At 27.6% G+C, this 24,073-nt stretch overlaps 4 protein-coding genes and 2 long non-coding RNA genes across 21 annotated transcripts; 4 read left to right on the top strand and 2 right to left on the bottom strand.

Annotated features, from left to right (window-relative positions):
• The first annotated feature begins 839 nt into the window (after positions 1 to 839).
• LOC105677737 (odorant receptor 4-like) lies at positions 840 to 3,665 on the top strand. 4 transcript variants are annotated; one of them, XM_067353513.1, is made up of 10 exons: positions 840 to 1,014; positions 1,113 to 1,226; positions 1,514 to 1,633; positions 1,806 to 1,896; positions 2,112 to 2,394; positions 2,535 to 2,657; positions 2,732 to 2,822; positions 2,971 to 3,107; positions 3,237 to 3,369; positions 3,470 to 3,665. In XM_067353513.1, exons 1-10 carry the CDS (start codon positions 973 to 975, stop codon positions 3,518 to 3,520), a joined length of 1,185 nt encoding a protein of 394 aa, XP_067209614.1. In that variant the 5' UTR covers positions 840 to 972; the 3' UTR covers positions 3,521 to 3,665. The 4 variants fall into 4 exon arrangements, with proteins under 4 accessions (XP_067209614.1, XP_067209613.1, XP_067209615.1 ...); XM_067353512.1 differs by having other exon boundaries at positions 1,779 to 1,896; XM_067353514.1 differs by lacking the exon at positions 3,470 to 3,665 and having other exon boundaries at positions 1,779 to 1,896; positions 2,971 to 3,150; positions 3,237 to 3,366.
• A 328-nt stretch (positions 3,666 to 3,993) lies between these two features.
• Positions 3,994 to 5,491, bottom strand: LOC136999458 (uncharacterized). Its single transcript, XR_010889827.1, has 3 exons — positions 4,774 to 5,491; positions 4,547 to 4,716; positions 3,994 to 4,086 (listed from the first exon to the last, which is right to left on the bottom strand). It is a non-coding gene; the product is annotated as an uncharacterized lncRNA (long non-coding RNA).
• A 551-nt stretch (positions 5,492 to 6,042) lies between these two features.
• Positions 6,043 to 11,917, top strand: LOC105677741 (odorant receptor 82a-like). Of its 5 annotated transcripts, XM_067353519.1 has the most exons (10): positions 6,043 to 6,161; positions 6,435 to 6,554; positions 6,695 to 6,812; positions 7,048 to 7,330; positions 7,476 to 7,598; positions 7,686 to 7,776; positions 7,938 to 8,071; positions 8,197 to 8,329; positions 8,425 to 9,596; positions 9,873 to 9,992. In XM_067353519.1, exons 1-9 carry the CDS (start codon positions 6,111 to 6,113, stop codon positions 8,473 to 8,475), a joined length of 1,104 nt encoding a protein of 367 aa, XP_067209620.1. In that variant the 5' UTR covers positions 6,043 to 6,110; the 3' UTR covers positions 8,476 to 9,596; positions 9,873 to 9,992. The 5 variants fall into 5 exon arrangements, with proteins under 5 accessions (XP_067209620.1, XP_067209622.1, XP_067209621.1 ...); XM_067353521.1 differs by lacking the exons at positions 6,043 to 6,161; positions 6,435 to 6,554; positions 6,695 to 6,812; ... (3 more) ...; positions 7,938 to 8,071; positions 8,197 to 8,329 and adding exons at positions 10,112 to 10,229; positions 10,469 to 10,745; positions 10,891 to 11,013; ... (2 more) ...; positions 11,511 to 11,643; positions 11,734 to 11,917 and having other exon boundaries at positions 8,738 to 9,596; XM_067353518.1 differs by lacking the exons at positions 6,043 to 6,161; positions 6,435 to 6,554; positions 6,695 to 6,812; ... (3 more) ...; positions 7,938 to 8,071; positions 8,197 to 8,329 and adding exons at positions 10,112 to 10,229; positions 10,469 to 10,745; positions 10,891 to 11,013; ... (2 more) ...; positions 11,511 to 11,643; positions 11,734 to 11,917 and having other exon boundaries at positions 8,741 to 9,596.
• Positions 11,918 to 13,312: 1,395 nt separating this feature from the next.
• LOC136999433 (putative odorant receptor 85d) lies at positions 13,313 to 16,446 on the top strand. Of its 6 annotated transcripts, none has more exons than XM_067353527.1 (11): positions 13,313 to 13,545; positions 13,612 to 13,726; positions 14,089 to 14,129; positions 14,241 to 14,358; positions 14,585 to 14,858; positions 14,997 to 15,116; positions 15,199 to 15,289; positions 15,453 to 15,589; positions 15,711 to 15,843; positions 15,937 to 16,003; positions 16,199 to 16,446. In XM_067353527.1, the coding sequence occupies exons 3-10, from the start codon at positions 14,100 to 14,102 to the stop codon at positions 15,985 to 15,987; spliced, it is 954 nt and encodes a 317-aa protein (XP_067209628.1). In that variant the 5' UTR covers positions 13,313 to 13,545; positions 13,612 to 13,726; positions 14,089 to 14,099; the 3' UTR covers positions 15,988 to 16,003; positions 16,199 to 16,446. The 6 variants fall into 6 exon arrangements, with proteins under 6 accessions (XP_067209628.1, XP_067209626.1, XP_067209627.1 ...); XM_067353525.1 differs by having other exon boundaries at positions 14,010 to 14,129; XM_067353526.1 differs by having other exon boundaries at positions 13,313 to 13,726; positions 14,010 to 14,129; positions 14,795 to 14,858.
• On the bottom strand, positions 16,439 to 20,283 carry LOC105677625 (odorant receptor 13a-like). 3 transcript variants are annotated; one of them, XM_067353500.1, is made up of 9 exons: positions 19,609 to 20,283; positions 19,372 to 19,494; positions 19,135 to 19,252; positions 18,812 to 19,076; positions 18,291 to 18,473; positions 17,702 to 17,792; positions 17,497 to 17,633; positions 17,306 to 17,438; positions 16,439 to 16,874 (listed from the first exon to the last, which is right to left on the bottom strand). In XM_067353500.1, the coding sequence occupies exons 1-9, from the start codon at positions 19,753 to 19,755 to the stop codon at positions 16,767 to 16,769; spliced, it is 1,305 nt and encodes a 434-aa protein (XP_067209601.1). In that variant the 5' UTR covers positions 19,756 to 20,283; the 3' UTR covers positions 16,439 to 16,766. The 3 variants fall into 3 exon arrangements, with proteins under 3 accessions (XP_067209601.1, XP_067209602.1, XP_012231785.2); XM_067353501.1 differs by lacking the exon at positions 16,439 to 16,874 and adding an exon at positions 17,091 to 17,222; XM_012376362.2 differs by lacking the exon at positions 16,439 to 16,874 and having other exon boundaries at positions 17,309 to 17,438; positions 17,497 to 17,547.
• On the top strand, positions 20,157 to 24,063 carry LOC136999451 (uncharacterized). 2 transcript variants are annotated; one of them, XR_010889820.1, is made up of 2 exons: positions 20,157 to 20,244; positions 21,448 to 24,063. It is a non-coding gene; the product is annotated as an uncharacterized lncRNA (long non-coding RNA). The 2 variants fall into 2 exon arrangements; XR_010889819.1 differs by having other exon boundaries at positions 20,238 to 20,304.
• The last annotated feature ends 10 nt before the right edge of the window (positions 24,064 to 24,073 follow it).

The following is a 24,073-nucleotide window of genomic DNA, read 5'->3' as shown; positions in this document are numbered from 1 at the left end:
AAATATTAATTTTTTGGTGTAGACAAATATTATTTAGAAATATTTGTCACGTTATTCTCTGTTATAAATTATCATATTAATATTAAAAAAATATTTTTTATTTTTAATCAATGTTTTGATTTATAATAAGTTTTACCACATGTCCTAAAATTTCATCAAACAACATACAAATATTTTATAATGCTTTGCAATGAATAAACATTAATAGGAATATTCAAAGTTTTAAATAACAATACGTCATCTTTAATATATCAAGAGAATCATTAAATAAATATTTTAACTATTTTTATTCTTTGAAATTTTTTTATGATTTAATTTTGTAGAAACACAATTAAGATACAAAAATTTATCAAAAAGAAATCTTGATACTGAAAATGGGAAATTGCTTTCTAAAAAGAAAGATTAATTTGAAACAAAAACTCCATTTTAATTTATTAGAAGCAATTATGCAAATATCTAACAAAAATTTTTAAATGTTAATTGACGTTATTATTTTTAAAAAACATTTCAATTTTTTAAAATTGAGAAAATAATACGTTAATGTTTTTTTTTTTATTTTACACCACATAAATACTTTGTACTACTGAATGCTTATTTTTCTATGTTATAACGGATACGGCTATATCTCTTAGAACGGCGAATGTATAAGGAAAGAGCGTGTGTGTCAAATCCTTCACTCATGTTAACCTATGTAAATTACTTGTATTGCAAATATGTGACTGTGCGTGACTGTGCGTGAACGATGCATCCATGCATAGAAGGATGGCATAGAAATCAATTGTATACATGTCCATCATTTTGACAAACTGTATTTAGCAAACTTGAACTGTTTGAAATGCAAATTTTATATCAATTCTTAAAACTGGAAAAATAAACCAATGACGGGAAAAATGGTAAATAAAAAATACATAAATACAGTTCAATATTTCCTTGTGTTGGGTTTTACACATCAAACGCATTCGCGACACGTGAATGACGAAAAGAACATCAAACTATACGCGATATAATTTCATAGTAAGTAAGAATATAGTAGGTACAGTAAGAATATAGTAAGAATAATAGGTAAAAACACGATGGATGTTGATCAATTTTTTCTGAACTCGCATTACAAGCTTTGTCGGACACAGTTAAGTATCAGTGGTCTATGGCCTTTTCAATCGAAAATCAGACGCTATGCGACATATTTCGCACTGATATTGCTACTTGCATCTGGATTTTTCGTCCAGGTATATGAAAAAAAAATCTTTATTAATTTGAAGTAAACAATTTTATTATTGTTAAGTATTTACGGCTACAGCATCAATCAACAAATGTGGAAGTTGAATATTATTTCGAACAATTATATAAATGTTACTGCTTCTACAATTCACATTCAAAATTTACGCTCATTTTTGAAATTCTTAACAATATTAAAATGATTAACAATTGGGCAATTTATTAAAAAATATAATTTAATAAAAATTATGTGTGCTTCTTACATGATATGTGTGTAATGTATTCGTGGTAAATGTAGCTAATGGGTGTAATAGAAGTTCGGTATGATTCTGTCGAAGTAATCGATTCTTTGCCAATGTTAAATATGGCTGTGGTGATGCTATTCAAAGTAATTTACGCGATGTATACATTATCCCAGGTGTGTTAATAAAAGTAGTATTAATTATACTAATATGTGGTAATTAAAATATTAATAATAAGAATACAAAATTATTTTATAATTTTTATCGTAATTTGAATTTAATCGAATTTCGTGATTTCGAAGTTCTATTCTTAAATTACAGATAAAATTACTTTTAATAAAAATGCAGGAATACTGTCTTTCTCCAAAATCGGATGAAGAACATCAGATACATAATTCGTATACGCAGTTTGGGCAAAAAATCGGCTACCTTTATACATGTGTGTTTGATGTAACAACAGTGCAATAACAGTTTTTAGCATATTTTGATGTGAATTTGTCTTTAAAATTTGAAACGTCATTTGGCATTTTGTAATATTTTACAATGTTTTTAAAGAACATTGTTTATAGTTATTATGACATAATTTTTGACATTAGTAATCATAAAATATAAAAATTATAATATCATTAACATAAACCTTCTCATTTAAATTAGACATCATACTTGGCCACAGTGTTGCTTATAATTTGGCGCCATTATTGACAAAGCTTATGCATAAACCACTCGAAGAAAATGTTACATCATCAAACAAAATGATAGAGGCCCAAGTAGGAGTACCTTATCGAGTCAATTACATGGTTGATCTTGATACATATTATGTACCAATCTTTATTCACATGGTTACTTACAACGTGTATAATGTGTTTATTGTGGTTACGTTCGATGTTTTCTATATATCACTCGTCGAACACTGCCGCGGTGTGTTCGCGGCTTTTAGGTGAGTTGATGGACTTTGTAAATTCACGAAAAACGCGAAATATATCACGTGCATGACACGAAAATTTTCTATGAATGACTAAATGGTTTATTTATTATAAAAGCAATCATAATTGTTTTTAAATTTTGAATAATCTCTAGATATCGTTTGGAAAATGCATGCTTGATTGAAAATGATAGTAATGCTTCGACAAAGACATCTACGAAAGATAAATCTTACGTTAATGTAGCGTACAGTATTCGAAGGCATGCAGAGACGATACAGTATGTATATGGATCGATTTTTATCTTTTGTAATCAATAGTAATAAATTATCCTTTTTAAATATATTGCACTAGATTTGTCGGCATTATGAATTCAGTATACAGTCCACCTCTTTTTATACATGTCGGAATTACAATATTGACGATAAGCGCTATAGGATATCAGGTATGTGTGATGAAAAATATTTCTATGATTGTGTAATACTTATTAGATATTATTTTGGAGGATTACAGTTCTGTAATAATTTTTTAATTCAATCTGCTATTCAAATTTTAATTGTTAATTATTACTTACATACTTCGTTATCTGCTAGGTGATGACAAACACGCAAAATATCAATCGCACTTTGAAAAATCTTAGTTATATGAACGCTATTTTAATGAACGTATTTTTTGAAAATTGGCAAGGTCAGAAAATCATAGATTCTAGTGAGAAAATATTCGAATCCGCGTAGGTATCAAGAAAAATATCAAAAATAATTGCATTTGCACAAGTGCGTCATGCAGACTCATGAAAGTATAATCATATAATTACCAAATAAATATATGATATAAATACGTAATTGTGCAAAATTTTCAGATATAATGTAGAATGGTATAACTTGCCAATAGCTGCAAGAAAACTGCTTGTGCTTGTTATGAGGAGAAGTATGCAGCCATTGGTATTAACGGCTGGTAAATTTATGGTATTGTCATATATAACTTTTAACGCAGTAAGTGTATCTCTTTTATCATAATGTATATCTTTGTACATATACATTGTAAATTGTAAGCAATCTTTTGATAAAAATATTCTCAAAAATCTTGTTTAAGGTGATACGCACATCATCCTCATACTTTATGCTTTTACGATCTGTGTCCTAAAAATTTTGAGCGATGTAAGTTAATTCTGCGTAATTCTTATTACTTATTACTTATTCTTATTCTTTATTAGATTATTATATGATATTTACTTAATATTATACAGTATATTTAGTTTAATAAAACTGCTAAAAAAATTGTAAATTTACTTGGTGGAATAACATTATTTGAAGAATAATTTTTTAATTTAATTTATTAGAAATTTTTGTACAAATATTTCAGTAATATTTCATACCTTTCCAACTATTTTGATCATTTATAAAATGTTCTCTTCTCATATTTCATATCTCAAAATTTTAGCGTATTAAATTTGAAATTATAAAATGTTCAACAGTATTTATAATGAATAAATATTCAAGAAACAGAGTTTAAAATTAATACATTATCTTAATAATTATTTAATATATTATTAAATATCAACACATTATTGTAGAGACATTAAAAAAGCAAATAAATATTTTGACTAGTAATTTTTATTTTTTAATGAAAACGTGTCAGCTTTAATATTTTTATAAAAAATATCGGCTTATAATAAGCTATAGAAATCAAAGTTGAAAGAAATGCTGTAACTGAAGAATATTCTTTATATTATATATGCAAACACTATTGTCTCTTGATGTCTAATGACGATTCTTTTGAATGTAATATAAATATGTATATTATATGTATATTATTGTTAATAAACAATAATGCATTAGTATTTGTTTATTTGTTTTGCATATAAGTAATTGACAAAATTAAATTTTTATTTTTTGAAATAAAGAAGATTGTTTAGAACAAGTATCTCCTATATTAATTGCTTAAAAATGATTATGCAAATATTTCAAAAAAAATGTTTTAAGTCTAACATTACTATTATTAAAAAAATTTTGTTATGTTTTAGAATTTTAGCAAGTAAAATGTAAATACTTTCCAACATTTTAAATTGAGACGTTAATTCGAGACATAAATATTTTAACTTAAAAAAAAGTTAAATTTTAACATTAGTTAATAATAAATAATAATAATTTTTATTACAAGTATACGTACCACACAAAATTTCTGTTGCGATTTTATGAACAGTTTTCCAGCTATCATTATGCACGATTTTTAATTACGCTGGGTATAATATGTATCTGTTCGAATTTTATTGATATCCACATATATTATACCAACAATATGAATATTTGCAAATCTGTCGCTTTCGATAACTGATGAATCTGTAATAATTATATTTCTGTAATAATTGTATTACAAATTATTTACATAGAACTTACATTTTTTTTACTTGATATGGAGCCCACATAGACATTACAAGTATTTTGAACGATGAGACGTCTTCTTTCACGTTATAACTGATATTGCTATGGATCTATTGGCATTTATATGCGAGGGGAATAGTTTCATGAAGTACCAATATCGTGTGGCATATATCATATCAAGAGATACGGTAGTGTCTCGCGTCAAGTTCACGCGCAGCGCAAGATCGAACGTGTATCAAGAGAATATGATAAAATATAGTATATAATATAGTTAATTATATATACGACAGCTTTATATACAAGAATTTTATAGAAGAGTTTTATAGAAATAGTGTACAATTTTTTTCATAGTTCTTTAGTCCCATTTGGTGCCATTTCCTGATATCATATTTTTTTGTAGAAAGTATATATAATAGCTTTTTTGAAAATTTTAATATATACAAGTTTTTTTTGAAAGGTTTTAATATATATGACAGGTTTTTTTGAAAGGTTTAATATATACGACAATGTGGAAATTTGAAGAAATTACTCGTTTTTAATTTTACTGAATTGGAACTCAAAATTATGACACTTTATTAACGATACAAAAAAAATGTGTGTCTCGGCCGTGTCTATCTTCACGCACACATACTCAGACTCGAGATACGACTGTCCCCACTCTTACAATAGAGAACACTAGCGCTGAGCCGGTAGGCTGCAATAATACACATCTTTCGAGTTACCGACATCGAGAAAAAGGAAAGAGAGTAAAACTCAACTGAAAACCATACAGACAATTTTTTTAAAAGATAAAACAATTTTCAAACGGTTTTGTTTTAGTTGTGACAAGTTGTATTTACGCGAATGCATAGGAAATTTTTCTGCGAAAAGTAACAAGGAGATAATGCATTGGTGTGGATGACAGTATAGCAATCAATGATGGACGATTTATACTTGTCCGTCATTTTGATAAGCTATACTTAAGAAAATTGGAATGTTTGAAAAATAAATTTTACATTATGCAATAACAGTGATGGAAACGTGAAACGGTAAGGGAAAAAAACTCTGTTAATGATACACGAAAGAATGCACAAGCACAATCTATTACTCTTTTGCATCGGTTTTTACGCAGCAAACATATTCATAACACATGCGTCTTGTAGCTCATGACGAAGAAAATATATTCACTTAGAGATTATATCTAGAAATTTTGTATCTTAGTGGTTGAATTTTATTGTGTATAGTAATAGTAGTAATAAGTAAAAATGAATGTGGACACTGACCAATTTTTTCAAGATTCGCATTACAATATCAATCGGATTCTCTTAAGCATCAGTGGTCTATGGCCTTTTCATACGAAAGTCAGACGCTACATGATATATTTCGTATTAATATTGGTTATTGGATCTGGATTCTTTTTTCAGGTATACTAAAAAAACTTATTATTTTAAAGCAACTTGAATATACTTTTTAATTTAATATTTTATGCCTATAGCACATTTAGTAAGAAACGTGTAAATTTAATATTATTTTTCACAATTATGTTATTTCATCGTGAAATTTACACTTTATGGTCAAAGTATATTTATTTTTAAATGCGCTTAATAAAATTGAAGTGATTAATGATTAGATAGTTTAATTAGAATTATACATATATGATTTCTATATGTGTGTAATCAAATTTGTGGAAAATGCAGCTTATGGGTGTAATAGAAGTACGGGGAGATTCTTTCGAAATAGTTGATTGTTTGCCAATGTTTTGCCTCGCTATAGTGTTCATATTTAGAATGACGTACTCGGTGTACAACTTACCACAGGTACATTAGTAAAAATGGCTTTGTTTATGCTATAATAATATGTGATAATTACAATACTACAATAATAATTAAAGTATTGCCAGTAAAATGGCAAATATACTTATGACTATTGATCGTTACATTCTTTTCTGGATTTACAGATAAAAATACTTCTTATAAAGATACAAGAGTATTCTCTTTCCGCCAAATCGAATGAAGAACATAAAATACAAAATTCGCACGCTCTATTTGGACGAAACTTTGGCTACATTTACACATGTATGTATGAAAGTTGAACTTTGACGTTACTACAATGCAAAAAAAAGTTTTCTGCTTATTTGTTTTGTAAATTTTATTTTTGAAACAATTTTAAAATTTACATTTATTTTTTTATAATACCTCTGAATATCTTTAAAGGACTTGTCTATTTTTCTGTCGATAATTTTAACGTAATTTTTGATGGTGATAATTATAAATTTAAAAATTATAGCGTTTAATGTTTTCATATAAATAGATGTCATACTTGGCCACAATTTGCTTTACACCACTGCAACATTATTGACAAGGTTTATGCATACACAAGTCGAAAAGAACGATACGTCATCAGATGAAATAATAAGCGCTCAAATTGGAATATCTTATCGCGTCAATTACTTCGTTGATTTTGATACATATTACGTTCCAATTTTTATTCATACCAGTCTATGCACCCTATGTTATATAATTCTTATAGTTACATTTGACGTCTTGTATATAACATTTGTCGAACATTGTCGCGGTTTGTTCGCGACTGTCAGGTGAGTCAGTTGGAAATTGTGAGTTAACAAAACATAAAATCGTATGGACGGCCTTTGTAAAAATTTATATTTATTGCAAGTAGTTCAATGATCCATATATTAAAATTATAACTTTTTTAATTTCAAACAAATATGAACTTTATAGATATCGTTTGGAAAGTGCACTGTTGTTTGAAAATGATACTTATGATTCAATAAAGATATCTACGAGAGATAAATCTTATTCAAATGTAACGTACAGTATTCGAAGACATACAGAAACTTTGCAGTAGGTATATGAATGGATATTTATCTTTTTTGCTAACTACAATAAGAAATTGACATTTTTGTACATGCCATCTTTGTATTATGCTAGATTTATTAACATTATGAATACAGTATACAGTCCACCTCTTTTTGTACAAATTGGATTCAGCATATTGATTTTAAGTGTTTTAGGATATCAGGTATAAACAAAAATTTTTATATTACTATGTGATATCTGTTAGACATAATTTTATATACACAAACTATTCAATAATTATTTAGTAAAATTAATTATTTAAATTTAATTACATTTATAAATTTACATTATGAATTTATGAATTTTTCATTCGCTGTCTGTTAGATAATAACAACGGCCAACATTAATCGTTTTTTGAAACATGCTGCTTATATGAACGGTCTTTTAATCAATATATTTTTTGAAAATTGGCAAGGTCAAAGAATCATTGATTCCAGCGAGAAAGTGTTCGCATCCGTGTATGTACAATATCAAGAATAAAATTATTTGCGAAATTATGAGCTTTTTGGATTCATGAAAATGTAATCGCGTAATGAAGAAAAGAACATATTATAGTATAAATGAAATATTGCCAAATTTTTAGATGTAATATAGAGTGGTATAACATGCCGATAGCTGCAAGAAAGCTTCTGAGATTGATTATGATGAGAAGTCTAAGGCCAATGATATTAACAGCCGGCAAATTTATGATATTATCATACATAACTTTCAACGCAGTAAGTGTATCAATTCTAAAATAATTTATATTTTATGTATAAGAAATTGCAAGCATTTGTTGATTTTTCGACGCAAATGCAATTTTATTTTGCAGGTGATACGTACTTCATCGTCATACTTTATGTTACTGCGAAATATGACGTAAATTTTGTACATAATAAACTATATTATATAACGTTAAATTAAACGAATTTTTATTACTTAATAATTTTTTGCGGAGAAAAGAAAAATTATTTTATAACAAAGACTTCACATGTTCATTAGAAATTATCATGCAAATATTTAAAAGAAAATTTTTATTCCAAATTAACGTTGTTATTTTATAAAAATGTTATAACGTAAATTCTGACAAATAAAATATAAATACTTAACAATTTTAATTATATCTTAATTGTATTTTAAAAAATGAACAATAAGTTTGAATACATCGATTTATTTTCTATTCTTTTTAAAACGTTAAATCCATTTTTTTCGGAATTAATTTGCTCGAGAATAAATCTTTTTTAACTTATTTAATATGTTTATGAAGACATTTTACACAGTAATAAACATTTTATGAAATATACATTTTTTTACCTGATATGAAAGATACTGGAACATGTTGATCCAACACACACGCACAATTGGAAGTGTTTTCTTCTATGGCTATAGACCTACTAACAAGGGAAACAGTTTCGTTTTCATAATAGCATATATAAAATATCGCACTGGTGTTAGTACGCTAGTCTATTGGCAATTTCTGAAAGGATCAACAAGGGGAATATATCGTCAGTGTGAGTGACAGTACGGTAATCCGCAATGGAGGATACGCATGTATCCATTATCTTGACAAGCTGTGTTTAACAAAATTGCTTGAAATTAAAATTATATATTTTACAATAAGGGGGTTAGAAACGTAAACCGATAGCGGAAAAATTGTTGGTAATAATATATGAAAAAATGTACTATCTATAGCACAATCTATTGTCGTCTTGCTTTTGTTTTCACGAAGTAAACGTATTCATGATACGCGCATTTCGTAGCTCCAAGAAAACATATTTATTTAGTAATTAAAACTATACTTTAGCAATTGAATTTTATTATATATAGTAATAGTAGTAAATAAGAAGCGAGATGGATATCGACCAGTTTTTCCAAAATTCGCATTACAATATTAGTCGAATTTTATTAAGTATAAATGGTCTATGGCCTTTTCATACAAAAATTAAACGCTACGTGATATATTTTGCACTTGTATTGATAATTGGATCTGGATTTATTTTTCAGGTATATTAAAAAGAAATCTTCTATTATTCTGAAACATCATGCATACGCTTTTTAGCACTTTTTGATATTTTATTATAGCTATAGCTTCAAGAGGAAAAGTGAAAATTGAATATTCTTGCTAATTAAATTTTTCAGTCACTGCATGTTCTTATTCCAACTTTAAATTCATTTTTAAGTACATTTGACAAAATTGAAATGATTAATAGTTGGACAATTTAATGAAAATTATGTATGACTTTTTCATGACATATGCTTAATATAATTCGTCAAAAATAGGTAATGGGTGCAATAGAAGTACGGGAAGATTCTTTCGAAATAATCGATACTTTGCCATTCCTTCTTCTTGGTATAGTGGTCATATGTAAAATGATGTTCGCGGTCTACATGTTACCGAAAGTGCGTTAGTAAGAGTTGTTCATGTTTATAGATAATAATTACAATACTGACAATATGATCTTAAAATAATCTTATGACTTTTATTTGTTACAATAACAAGTTCCGTCTCGGAGTTGCAGATAAAATTGCTTCTTATAAAAATACAAGAGTACTCTCTTATTTCCAAATCGAACGAGGAACATAAGATACATAACTTGCACGCGATGTTTGGACGAAACTTGAGTTACGCTTATACATGTATGTATAATGCTTTTATGTAACTGTAGTATAGTGCAATAATAAAGTTTTTTTTGCATATTTTTATGCAAATTTTATTTTTGAAATAGTTTTAAACTTTACATTTGTTATTTTACTATTTTTAAATATCTCGGAAGAACACTTGACTTTTGTCATTATTGTAAATAATTACCATGTAATTTTTGATGATGATAATGATAAAATATAAACATTATAACAATTAGTGTTTTTATAAATAGATATTGTACTTGGCCACAGTATTCTTTTCAATGTTGCAACATTATTGACAAGGCTTATGCGTACAAAAGGCGAAAAAAACGATACGTCATCAAACGAACACACCCAAGTTGGAGTAGCTTATCGCGTCAATTACGTGATTGATTTTGATAAATATTACGCAATAATTTTTATTCACACCACTTTTTGTATCGTGTGGTATGTGTTTCTTCCAGTTACGCTTGATGTTTTGTATATAACACTCATCGAACACTGTCGCGGTATGTTTGCGGCTGTCAAGTGAGTCTAATAGATTTTATAAGTTTACCAAATACGAAATTGTGTGCACGAAATTTATGAAAATTCTCATTTATTGCAAATAACTGAACGATCTGTTTTTTAAACTATAACAGCAACTTTTTAATTTTGAATTAATGAGCTTTAGATACCGCTTGGAAAATGCATTGTTGCTTGAAAATGATAATTACGGTTCAACGAAGACATCTACGAGAAATAAATTTTATTTAAATATGGTATACAGTATCCGAAGACATACAGAGACAATACAGTACGTACATGAAAAGATATTTATCTTTTACGTGAGTGACAACAATACATTTACATTTTTATATATGTTATATTAGATTTCTTAATCTTATAAATTCAGCATACAGTCCACCTCTCTTTATGCACATGGGAGGAATGATGTTAGGTTTAGGTATTGTAGAATATCAGGTATTTATGGTTTTAATTATTTATTAAAATAACTATTTAGTTTAATTATTTATTATCACTTATGTATTTTGTTATCTAGGTAGCAACAAACATGCATAACATTAATCGTCTTTTAAAATATATTAGTTTTTTAAACGGACTTATAATCAATGTATTTTTTGAAAATTGGCTAGGTCAGAAAATTATTGATTCTAGCGAGAAAGTATTCGAATCCGCGTATGTACAATATCAAGAAAGTATTTGCGAAATTGCGAGCTATATAAACTCATCAAAATATAATTACATGAAAAAGAACATATAATAGAATGAAAAATTTCGTTAAATTTGCAGATATAATGCAGAATGGTATAACATGCCGCTAGCTGCAAGAAAGCTTCTTGTATTGATTATGCTAAAAAGTATAAAACCAATGGTATTAACAGCTGGTAAATTTATGGCATTATCATACGTAACTTTCAACGCGGTAAGTGTACTTAATTTAAAATAATTTATATTATTGACTATAAAAATTGCAAGCATTTGCAGTTTTTTTATAAATATAATTTTATTTAAGATAATGCGTACTACATCATCTTACTTCATGCTACTACAGTCTTTGTCGTAAAATTTTGAAATAATATATATTTCTGTATTAATAATAAATTATATTTATATATTATTGTTTATTGTGTTTTAGTGTTGCACAATTACTTTCTTTGTATAAAGAGTTAAATAAAACTGAAACTTTCGTTACTTTATATATTTTTCAGCAAAAAGAAAAATTATGTTATAACAAAAACTTTACATTCGTTAAAAAATATAATGCAAATATTTAACCCTTTTGCTGCGGCACGCTTCAACCAAAAGCGATTGCTGTACACGACGTGATATTTAATTTCGATACTGAATTTCTACATATATATTTTATATATTTATTTTCTATTATTATTCTTATATTTTTTTATTTATATATATTGTATAAATTGTTAAGTATTTTTATTTTATTCGCTGGAATTTAACAGTGTAAAAATATTTCACATAGTATAAAAAACGTTGCATTATTTTTACCTGACATGGAACCCACGTGGACATTACGAATATATTGGTTGAATGAGTTTTTTATACTTCTACTTGCTAATAAACCTATCAACGAGACAAATAATTATAAGGTAATAGCATGGTATGTGTAGCATTTATGTTAGTATGCGAGCGTATTGCTAGTGTATGAAAGAAAACCACGAGGGAGTGATGCATCTGTGTGAGTAACAGCACAACAGTCAATACACACATACATAACCGACCTTCTAACAAGCTGCTTAAGTATGTTCAAAGAATGAATTTTACGTTTTGCAATAAGGATGATGGAAACATAAATTAATAGGGGTTTGGTGGTGGTAAATAGAAAAGTGCATATAAACACAATCCTTTATTCTTCTGCATCGGTTTTTACGCGAGAGACGTATTAATTATATGCGTATCTTGCAACTTATGATGAAAAAGTATACTTATTTATCAATTGAATCTCTAACATAAAGATTGAATTTTATTTTATAGTAACAGTAGTAAAAGATGAGAAACAAAATAAATTTTGAAGAGTTTTATCAGGATCCACTTTTCAGTATCAATCGGATTCTGTTGTCCTTGACTGGTCCAGTCAGACAAAAGTCAAACGCTACACGACGTACACGTAGCTTATTTATACTGATAATTGGATATTTTTATCAGGCATATTAAATTGAATCTCTCTTATTATTTTAAAACATTTACACTAATGGCTTATTATGTATGTCGCCGTAGCGGCGCCTGTGGAGTACAAAGGGTTAAATTTTAAATTAACATAATCATTTTAAACATTTAAACAACTGTACTATTATATGTATATAAACTGCAAGAGCGAGTGATGTACGTAAGTTATCAGATAACTGAATTCACAATGTGCTGAACGATGAAATAATTTTTTTTTTAAGTTGCAAGTCCAATACTGCCATAAACTTGCTAGCAAGGCGAAATAGTATCGTTACATTTATTAATATTAACGAGCGTCAAATATCGCAGCATGACAATATGCGAGTGTATTGGAAATGTTTGAAAGAAGATCACGAAGGAATGATGTACGCGTACGGATGGTATACCAGCAATCAATACATGTCCGTCATTCGGACAAGTTGTATTTAACAAACTTGTACTTTCAAAATCTAAATTTTACGTTGACATGGATGATGGAAATGTACATTTGTAGATGGTAAATTGGGGGGACAGTGGGGGGGATAGTAAATAAAAAAATATATAAATACGCTCTATTGTCTCCATGCATTACACAATACGTGCACGAATGTATAGTCCACGGCAAAAAGATCAAACTGCACCGTAGGGACTGAATCATAAAGTAATAGTAGTGATAAATAAGAAGTAAAATGGATGTTGATAATTTTTTTCAAAATTCACATTACAGTATCAATCGGATACTGTTAAGTATCTATGGTCTGTGGCCATTTGACACGAAAATCAAACGCTACATGATATATATCACAATGATATTGGTATTTGGATCTGGATTCATATTTCAGGTATACTTGAGAAAAACATTTTTCATTTTTAAAGTCTCCATGTGTACACTATTTTATTATTAAGTATTTTATAATTGTACGATTAAAAGATGGAGGAATTAAATATATTATTTCCAATAACAGAATTTGTATGTCTCACGACATTTATACTATACATATACGAAGTTTAACATTTGTTTTAAATACATCTGATAAAATTAATATAATTTATGATTGAATATTTTAATTAAAATTATGTGTGCTTGTTACATGTTATATGCGCAATGTAATTCATGAAATACAGATATTGGGCACAATAGATGCTTGGCAAGATCCTTTCGAACTAGTCGATTCTTTAACTTTTTTATTTCTCGTTTTAACAGTCATATGTAAAATGATCTGCGGAGTGTATATGGTTCCCAAGGTGCGTTAATATGAAAATAACATTAGTTATTTTAATAAATAAAAATTATGATAGGAAAAAGATCGGAAAATAAGTATGTAATTTTTGATCGTTTAAATTACTGAGTTGCAGATAAAATTACTATTAATAAAGATGCAAGAATACAATCTTTCCCCAAAATCGAACAAAGAATGTGAAATACACAACTCGTACACCATATATGGACAAAAAATGGCCACCGCTTATTTGTGTATGTATAATAATGATGAATAGTAGGTAATAATAGTAAAAAACAATAGCAATAAGGAGTTTGGAGTATATTTTTATTTGGATAATTTTTAGCGATTTTTGGCATTTTATAATACTGCTACATATTTAAAAAAAAAAAAAAGCAATTGTGATAAATATAAAAGTTTTTAATATCGATAAGTAGAAAGAATACCATCCACATAATTTTGTGTTTTTGTATGAATTAGATTTTATAACTGGCAACGTAATTATTTTTTATATTACGGTATGCATAACAAGATTTATACACATAAAATCCAATAAAAACGACACGTTATTAAATGAAGCCCAAGTAGGAGTAGTTTATCGTGTCAATTATATAGTGGATTTTGATACGTATTATCCTCTGATTTATATTCATACATCTCTATGCCTTTCTTTTAACATACTTCTGGCAGTTACATTGGACATACTAAGTATAGCAATGGTCGAACACTGCCGCGGTTTGTTTGCGGTACTTAGGTAAGAATGGATTTTGCCTTCACAAAATAAAAATTCGAGTGCATTGTCTTTGTAAAAATATGTATTTACTGTGAATAATTGAACGATTGATTTATTCAAAGAATAATTTATTTAATTTGCGATAAACATAAGCTTTAGTTACCGTTTAGAAAATACATTATCCGAAAATGACTATGATTCTCCGACGAAAACATTTAAGAAAGACAAATCCTACTTAAATGTGGCTTGTAGTTTTCGAAGACACGCAGAGACGATAGAGTAAGTATATGTTTGCGTATGGACATGCGTGTTATTTTTATAAGTAATAATAATAAATTTTTATATATATGTTATATACTAGATTTGTTAATATGATGAATGCAGTATACAGCCCATCTCTTTTTGCACATTTGGGATTATCAATATTAGTTTTAGGTATTCTTGAATATCAGGTACACGTAATGAACATTTCTATACCTGTGTGACACTTATTAGACACTTATTATTTGGTATTATACAAATTATTTAACAATTATTTAGTAACATTTAATTAATTATTCAATTTATTTACTAATTACCACGGTTTATTTGTATATTACATTTGCTATGTGGTAGGTGGTAACAAGCACGGAAAATACTAATCGCTTTTTGAAACATATCAGTTTTCTGAACTCACTTTTGATCAACGTATTTTTTGAAAATTGGCAAGGTCAAAGAATTATAGATTCCAGTGAGAAAGTGTTCGATGCTGCGTACGTACAATATCAAAGATACATTTGCAAAATTGCGAACTTGTGAATTGCAGACTTATGAAAGTGTGTAATAACACAATTAGCATATAAATATAAAGATGAAATCTTGGAAAATTTTCAGATATAATGCTAAATGGTATAACATGCCAATAGCTGCAAGAAAGCTTCTTGTGTTGATCATGATGAAAAGTAAGAAGCCGTTGATATTAACGGCGGGTAAATTTATGATATTGTCATATGTAACTTTTAACGGGGTAAGTATGTCTATTTTATCATAGTTTATATTCTTGTGCACTTGCGAGTAATTTTTTTTTTTTTTAATTTATGAAGGAATAATTTTGTTTAAGATAATGCGCACATCATCGTCATACTTCATGCTACTGCGGTCTATGTCATAAAAGTTTTTTCAGCAAAGTAAGCTAAGTTTACATATTATTGATCATCATGTATCTGATAATTACTTTTTTATATAGTTAATATTGTAATTAAATAAAGCTACAACATAATTGTTAATTTTCTGGCTGGAAAAATATTATTTGGAAGAATAATTTCGCAATTTAATTTGCTGGAAATTTGTATATAAATATTTTAATAATATTTTTATTTCAGGTAGTATTATCATCTATAGGAATATCTCTTATGTTTTAAAATTGTATTATTTTAAATATAAAAATGTAAAATGCTTAACGTTACTCTACAATAAACAAATATTTAACAAATAAATTATAAAAGTATTAATTATCAATATATTATCTTAAATGTATTAAGGCAAGAAATATAGACATTTTATTAATTAGTTATTTTATTTTTTTAGGAGACGCATTATAATATATTATTATTTTTACAAAATTTAATTTTTTTAATTTCAATGAAGATTACGCAATTTATTCAAAAGATGCCAATATCATAAAATACGACACTGCTATCTGCACCATTTAAACGGAAGATTATTATATTGATTATTATATATGTTATTGAGATGATTATATAAAATTTAAATTTACAATTAATCACAATTTTTATTACAAATATACATGCACAAAAAACTTCTGTGGTGACATTATGAACAGTTTTTTATTCCTTTGGATTTTATAGGCATATAGCAATAACACGAATATTTACAAATTTATCAATATTGATAAATGATGCATCTCTAATAAGAAAAATTAAAAACACCTTAATATTTTTGTGAAAAAAAATCCTCTCGTAATAGGCTACAGAAATTGCAGTTCAAAAATGCGTTAACCAAGAATATATTCCGTATGTCATGTAGTTCTCTTACATTCTAAAATGTTAAGTTTTAGCATGTTAAGTATAAAATTATGAAATGCAATTGCAACATACAAACAATATTTTGTAATGAATAAGTATTCTACAAATAAACTATGAAAATATTAAATATAAATACTTTATTTTAAACTGTTCTGTACTTTATTTTAAATTGTTCAGATGGACATTAAATAAAGTGGGAATAATAATAATAATATAAAAATTAAATAAATATTTTATTAATTAGTTATTTTTATTTTTTGGAAAAGTGCATAAAATATTAATTTTTTTGACACAACGAAGATATCGAACTTTATCGGAAAGATGCTAGTACCGTAAAATAGGACATTGCCGATTGCACTATCTAAATAGAAGATTAGGTACTTAATGATATAATATTTAAATAACTATAAATAATAATAATAATTCTATTACGAGTATTCATACCGAACTAAAGTTTTGTAGCGACATTACGAACATTTTTCCAGCCATTATCCTGCATGGTGTATGGCTTCTTATTAAAATCAACATAACGTCCTGCTGGCTATTCAAAGGCAAAGCGTACCAACAGCATGCATACCTGCAAACCTATCGCGTTTAACATCCGATGTACGTATAACAGTGTTTCAATTACTCACGTTGATTTATAAATATTCGAACTTTGATCCAGTATAAACTGCGCCATCAAACTGAGAAAAAACAAATGGGTCAGTGTACCAGATATAAACATAAAGGACATCATTACCAATTGCCAATTGCCCAATCTACTCACTAGCTAAAGAGGAAAAAAAGAATATTGTTCAAGGCATGAAAATTCCTTTCTATAGACATTTTTAGACTTACTTGTACTGCCGAGAAACTTAGGACAATTAAGTTCAAACCTAATATACCGAGAAAAGACCATCTATAAATGTTCTGCAGTACTTGCACACATCTAACGAAAAAGATTAAAAAATTTGTTACAACGTTAAAAAAGTTTTATAATTTTCGAGTTATTGTGGCGTGTTATATTTTACAGAATATATTTCTTAATTTTAATTAATTTTCTTTATAATTAAATTTATAATTAAATATATATTATAATTAACGGAATTGCATTTTTGAGACGTTATTTTTTAAATTTTTTAGAACGTCCTTTTTAGGATGTTTTTAAGACATCTTTTTTAGAATATCTTAAAAACATCTTTTTTAGGACATCTTAAAGTTTTTTTTTTTTTTTTTTAAGACGTCTTAAAGATATTTTTTTAAGGACGTCTTTAAAACGTTTTTTTTTTTTAAGACGTCTTTAAAATGTATTTTTTTAGATGTCTTAGAAACGCACATAAAACATTAAATCTATTTTTTAAATTACAAACTTTTTAGCTAATTTTGAATTGTTTTTCTTTCAGCAACAAAAATGCTTAGTTAAGAACAAATACATAAATATACTGACTCTATCGCTTTCTGGTGATTAATGGCACATTTTTTTATGATAGCGACACTTTTTTTTAATTTTAGTTGCCATGGCTCATCTTCATATGCGTATTTTGAATTATAATTGCAATTTTCAAAAGGTTGCATGATTAAATTTTCAAAAGTTTGTTCGATTGTATTAGCAGTGCTTTCTAATTTATGTCTGCAAATTAAATCAACAATTCCTTTATTTTCTACTTTATATGTATATATAGTTTATATAATTTATTTGGAGTAAAAAAATGAATCAAAGTTTCGTGAGCCTATTTAATTTTTTTTTAATTTAAAAGAAGTAACTTTTTTTACTAAAAAAATTTTTATTTAATGAAAACTGTTTGGATATTTATTGAGTATTATATATATATATAATCAAAGATATTTAAAATGCCCGCAGAATGTGAGAATACTTTTAACAAATATCTCGATCTTTCAGATCATGCTGCCAATTAATAGCTTATTCTTTGAATTTCTAATATCGATTAATAGAAGCTGAACACTTACCTCACACACACAAAAAGATAGCAAGCGTGAAGGATAAACATAACGTACATCAGATCCGCTCCAACGATATTTAATACACATGTCACTAATGTTGTATTGTTATGTAGCCATAACCATACCCAATAGGTTTGTTGATCAAGACCGAAGTATTCCACCTCGAAAGCTAAATGTTTCTCGCGCGTTTCGTTCTTTGGTGCAATTATGTCCATTATCGGCACGATAACAGGAGTTAACATATAAGACAAGATTCCGTTACACAGCATAGCTGAAAAGACAGATGTAACATCACACACATTCGCTACTCCTTATGTCACTTGTCTTACTTGTGTAAAATATGCTCAATGTTCTCGTTCTTAACGTGTATTCCACTAAAATCTTATGTTCCTCTCCTTCCGGATCTATCTCCCAGTCCATTTCGATTTGACGTAATAACATTTCTATCTAGCATTCCATAGGTATGTTGATTTTTAATTCGGAATTTATTTAAATTTTGTTTATACTTTGTGCCCGGCCATTTTGATCAATAATCGTATGCGCGAATGTAATAATTTAATTAGTACCTGTGGTTGAAATACAGCACTAGTAATGACTTTAGCCATGCTCACTAAAATGGCTATCATAGGCGCTATACATGTGCACATAATGTCTAGATCTACCCCCCACACGTCATACAATTTTTTTATCTGTGTCGAAAACACACACAAATAATGAATTTAAATATTTTCACAGATTTCCTGTCACATTCTAAAAGTTCGAACCATATAATTTACTTTATAAGAAATATACGCTTCCTTTACCTGCGCTGGAAAGAATGTCAACATTATCAAAACACTGAGCGACTGCTGAAATGTTCTTCTGAACTGCGACAGATACGGCCATATACCGACCAGCGAAGCAAAAAATTTCGTTACACGGTAATAACGCGTATCAAATAACGTAGTCATGTTTTTTCGCACGCATGGGACACTTCTCTGCGAGAGAATGTATCATCCCCTTGCGAAAGTCGATGGGGAGGATAGAGCTATACACAGATGTTACAAGCAATACATAGGCATATGTCGCTTTGACAAGCTCTACTTAATAGAATTAAGTTAAGTATAGCTTGTCTGTAAAGCCAGTGGCACATGCTGCGTTTTTGTCTGCTGAATTGGTTACGAGCTGGTAAAATACTAGAAATGTACCACACAGCGTACTGCATTTTTAGCAATTTACTAGTTCGCAAGCAATCCTTCAGGCAAAAACGCATCGTGTGCCACTGACTTAACGTTAGAAATATGATTTTTTTATGCTGCAGTAAAAGTTATGAAAATACAAATCAGAAGCGGAGAGAATGATAACGGGGAAAGAGAGAAATAAACATGTGGTGCAATGTCTCGAGCGAAAAAAGAGGAAATGTATTTATTCTGCAAAACTGAAGAAATAAAATTATAAGTGTAAGAACTTGATATTGCAACATGAAACAAAATTGTGGAAGACGCACATTTGTTAGGAATGTATGTATCGTTGCGGTTTATTTTTGAGTGGTTTATTTTTATACAAAAATATATGAAGATGATTATCGATATTTATTTCTAATTATTGAAATTTCTGGGATGGTTAAATATGCGGAATAAAAAGACAGAAGTATTATTTTTAACAAAAGAAGGGCTACAAGAATCACAGCGCCAGATGTCAGAGCGCAAAATAATAATTTCTTTATTATCAAAAAATACAAAATAATGAAATGTTTGGCTCCAATTTCCGATTCCCTTACAATAAGAAGGATAGAAGTTATCTGAACATAAGTTTCTGCAAAAAAAGTAAAGCATAAAAGTTTTTGTCGCATATCGTTGCGTCAATTTTTCATCAAAAAAACGTTGTAATGTTCTAAAAATCCAGCACGCATCGCACATGAATAAACACAATGTGCGTGTAAGCATGCGTATATGTAACGTGCATTAATTGTTATGTAATTATTACGCTACTGCAAATAAATCGGCAGTAGTAAAATCGAGCGAGAGTCTGCCGGCTTGCCCGTCGGCCGGCTCCGCCTTAGATCACTCAATATATGATTGAAGCGGATTGATATAATCGTCAATATCTTTGCATAGAAAAATTGTAGAAAATTAAAATAGGTGTTTTTTTAAAGCTAAGACTTCCATATTTTTTATAAACTTAGATTTATTTATCTTAAATAATTTATTTGCAAATAAATATTATAAATTAACTAAAAAAAATTTAATTAACTCTTTCAATATGACAATGTAAGAATGAGAGAAAATTGTTGCCAGCTGACACATGAAATATATATGTACTGACGTATTTGTACGTTCTCTATATTTACAAAGTTAAAATAAATCTTAAATTTTACTAAACACAAAACAGTACAGTATCGACATTATCCATCAATCTCATTAAATATATACTCTTTTTAAAACGTATTTCTACCACATGATTTTATGCTAATAACATTTTATGTATTTTTACTTCTTGTTTGTTCTGTTTATTGCTCACGACAGCTTATTTTATTTACCAGACATACAAACCAGACATACCGAACTGCACAAAATCATAGATATAACGACAAATTTTTCTGTCGAAAGGGTGCACGAAACTTTTGTAAAGAAGTATTCTTAATAAACTTTTCCTTTTTACAGAAAACGTATACCATTGCGAACAATATCTGAAAAATTTCAGATATAATGCTAAATGGTATAACATGCCAACAGCTGCAAGAAAGCTTCTTGTGTTGATCATGATGAAAAGTAAGAAGCCGTTGATATTAACGTCGGGTAAATTCATGCTATTATCATATGTAACTTTTAACGGGATAAGTATGCCTATTTTATCATAGTTTATATTATTGTGCAATGTATTGTGCAATTGCGAGTAATTTTTTTTTTAATTTTATGAAGAAATAATCTTGTTTAAGATAATGCGCACATCATCGTCATACTTCATGCTACTGCGGTCTATGTCATAAAAGTTTTTCAGCAATGTAAGCTAAATTTACATATTATTGATCATCGTGTATGTAATAATTACTTTTTTATATAGTTAATATTGTAATTAAATAAAGGTACAACATAATTGTTAATTTTCTGGCTAGAAAAATATTATTTGGAAGAATAATTTCGCAATTTAATTTGCTGGAAATTTGTATATAAATATTTTAATAATATTTGTATTTCAGGTAGTATTATCATCTATAGGAATATCTCTTATGTTTTAAAATTGTATTATTTTAAATATAAAAATATAAAATGCTTAACGTTACTCTACAATAAACAAATATTTAACAAATAAATTGTAAAAGTATTAATTATCAATATATTATCTTAAATGTATTAAGGCAAGAAATATAGACATTTTATTAATTAGTTATTTTATTTTTTAAGAGACGCATTATAATATATTATTTTTACAAAATTTAATTTTTTTAATTTTAATGAAGATTACGCAATTTATTCAATGGATGCCAATATCATAAAATACGACTCTGCTATCTGCACCATTTAAACGGAAGATTATTGAGATGATTATATAAAATTTAAAATTACAATTAATCACAATTTTGATTAGAAATATACATGCACAAAAAACTTCTTTGATGACATTATGAACAGTTTTTTATTCCTTTGGATTTTATAGGCATATAGCAATAACACGAATATTTGCAAATTTATCAATATTGATAAATGATGCATCTCTAATAAGAAAAATTAAAAACACCTTAATATTTTTGTGAAAAAAAATCCGCTCGTAATAGGCTACGAATTGCAGTTCAAAAATGCGTTAACCAAGAATATATTCCGTATGGCATGTATGTATATGCCAACCTTATTACTCCTAATATGGAACCTACAATGACATGAATATGCTGAACGATTCGATTATTCTAATAAGTTGCGATTGATTACAAGCACAAAGCAACTTGTGAAGCGAATAGTTTCATTACAGTATAACGCGGGTCATATCGCATATTAATACGCATGTGAAATGCTTGAGAGGAGATCACGAGGAAATGCATGCGTGACATATTAGCAATCGATATATACATGTCCATCATTTTGACAATATTTACTAACGAAATTGTACTGTTCAAAAATTACATCCAAGAACAAAGTAATGGAAATGTATACCTGTAGAGAAAAAAATATTTTTTAGGACGTCTTAAAAAGACGTCTATGTATAATATTATACAAAGTATTAAACAAACAATTTAAAAAATTTACTTTAATTATTAATTATTACATTTTATTTATGTTATACTTTTATATGTCAAGTGGTAACAAGCATGGAAGACACTAATCATTTTTTGAAAAACAGTAGTTTCCTGAATGCTCTTTTGATCAAAGTATTTTTTGAAAATTGGCAAGGTCAGAGAATCATAGATTCCAGTGAGAAAGTTTTTACTTTCACGTACGTCCAATATTAATTTTTCTTGCAAAATACACATATTTTTGCAACATATTTGAAAAATTGTAAATTAATAAGTAAATAAATAGCATAAATATGAAATCTCACATAATTTTCAGATATAATTCAGACTGGTATAACATGCTGATAGCTTCAAGAAAGCTTTTTCGGTTTATTATGATGAGAGGTATAAATCCAATGGTATTAATGACCAGTAAATTCTTGGTATTGTTATACGTAACTTTCAACGCAGTAAGTGTGCAATTATTTTATTATTTTTTTATAAAACTGAATATAACAAATTGTAAGAACGTTCATGAGATTTTTCTACAATAATAAAATCTTACTTAAGGTGATTCGTACATCATTGTCATATTTTATATTGTTACGCTCGATGACGACGTAAAAATTTTGCGAAATATGCTAAATCAACATATTATTGCCAATCACGTCAGTATCTAATAAATTCTTTTTTATATAGTTAATTTTTGTTTTCATTTTTGTATAATTATTTACATTTTAACATTTCTAACGTTTATTTACACAGTTTAGTAATTGTTAATTTTTTAAGTAGAAAAATATTATTTGGAACAAAAATTGCACAATTTAATTTGTTAGAAATTATTGTACAAATACTTCAGTAATATTTTTATTTTTAGCTAATATTATTATATATTAAAAGCTTTTTTACATTCTAAAATGTTAAGTTTTAGCAAGTTAAGTATAAAATTATGAAATGCAATTACAACATACAAACAATATTTTGTAATGAATAAGTATTCAACAAATAAACTATGAAAATATTAAATATAAATACTTTATTTTAAATGTGTTCAGATGGACATTAAATAAATTGGAAATAAT

The sequence above is a fragment of the Linepithema humile genome, chromosome 4, assembly GCF_040581485.1.
Source record: "Linepithema humile isolate Giens D197 chromosome 4, Lhum_UNIL_v1.0, whole genome shotgun sequence".
Taxonomy (NCBI): Eukaryota; Metazoa; Arthropoda; class Insecta; order Hymenoptera; family Formicidae; genus Linepithema; species Linepithema humile.
Note: the sequence above shows the minus strand (reverse complement) of the source record. Positions and strands in the feature narration are given on the sequence as shown.

What these genes read in the sequence shown, in the direction of transcription:
- LOC105677737 (XM_067353512.1), top strand. Translation starts at nt 973, where the DNA reads ATGACGAAAAGAACATCAAACTATACGCGATATAATTTCATA. An exon ending in CATCTGGATTTTTCGTCCAG is followed by an intron (nt 1,227 to 1,513) that starts GTATATGAAAAA and finishes TGGTAAATGTAG; the next exon opens with CTAATGGGTGTAATAGAAGT. An exon ending in CGATGTATACATTATCCCAG is followed by an intron (nt 1,634 to 1,778) that starts GTGTGTTAATAA and finishes CTTAAATTACAG; the next exon opens with ATAAAATTACTTTTAATAAA.
- LOC105677741 (XM_067353518.1), top strand. Translation starts at nt 9,444, where the DNA reads ATGGATATCGACCAGTTTTTCCAAAATTCGCATTACAATATTAGTCGA. An exon ending in CGGTCTACATGTTACCGAAA is followed by an intron (nt 9,993 to 10,111) that starts GTGCGTTAGTAA and finishes TCGGAGTTGCAG; the next exon opens with ATAAAATTGCTTCTTATAAA. An exon ending in CATACGTAACTTTCAACGCG is followed by an intron (nt 11,644 to 11,733) that starts GTAAGTGTACTT and finishes ATTTTATTTAAG; the next exon opens with ATAATGCGTACTACATCATC.
- LOC136999433 (XM_067353523.1), top strand. Translation starts at nt 13,574, where the DNA reads ATGGATGTTGATAATTTTTTTCAAAATTCACATTACAGTATCAATCGG. An exon ending in GATCTGGATTCATATTTCAG is followed by an intron (nt 13,727 to 14,009) that starts GTATACTTGAGA and finishes CATGAAATACAG; the next exon opens with ATATTGGGCACAATAGATGC. An exon ending in GAGTGTATATGGTTCCCAAG is followed by an intron (nt 14,130 to 14,240) that starts GTGCGTTAATAT and finishes ACTGAGTTGCAG; the next exon opens with ATAAAATTACTATTAATAAA.
- LOC105677625 (XM_067353500.1), bottom strand. Translation starts at nt 19,755, where the DNA reads ATGACTACGTTATTTGATACGCGTTATTACCGTGTAACGAAATTTTTT. An exon ending in GTGCTGTATTTCAACCACAG is followed by an intron (nt 19,253 to 19,371) that starts GTACTAATTAAA and finishes ATGGAATGCTAG; the next exon opens with ATAGAAATGTTATTACGTCA. An exon ending in ATTGAGCATATTTTACACAA is followed by an intron (nt 19,077 to 19,134) that starts GTAAGACAAGTG and finishes CTGTCTTTTCAG; the next exon opens with CTATGCTGTGTAACGGAATC.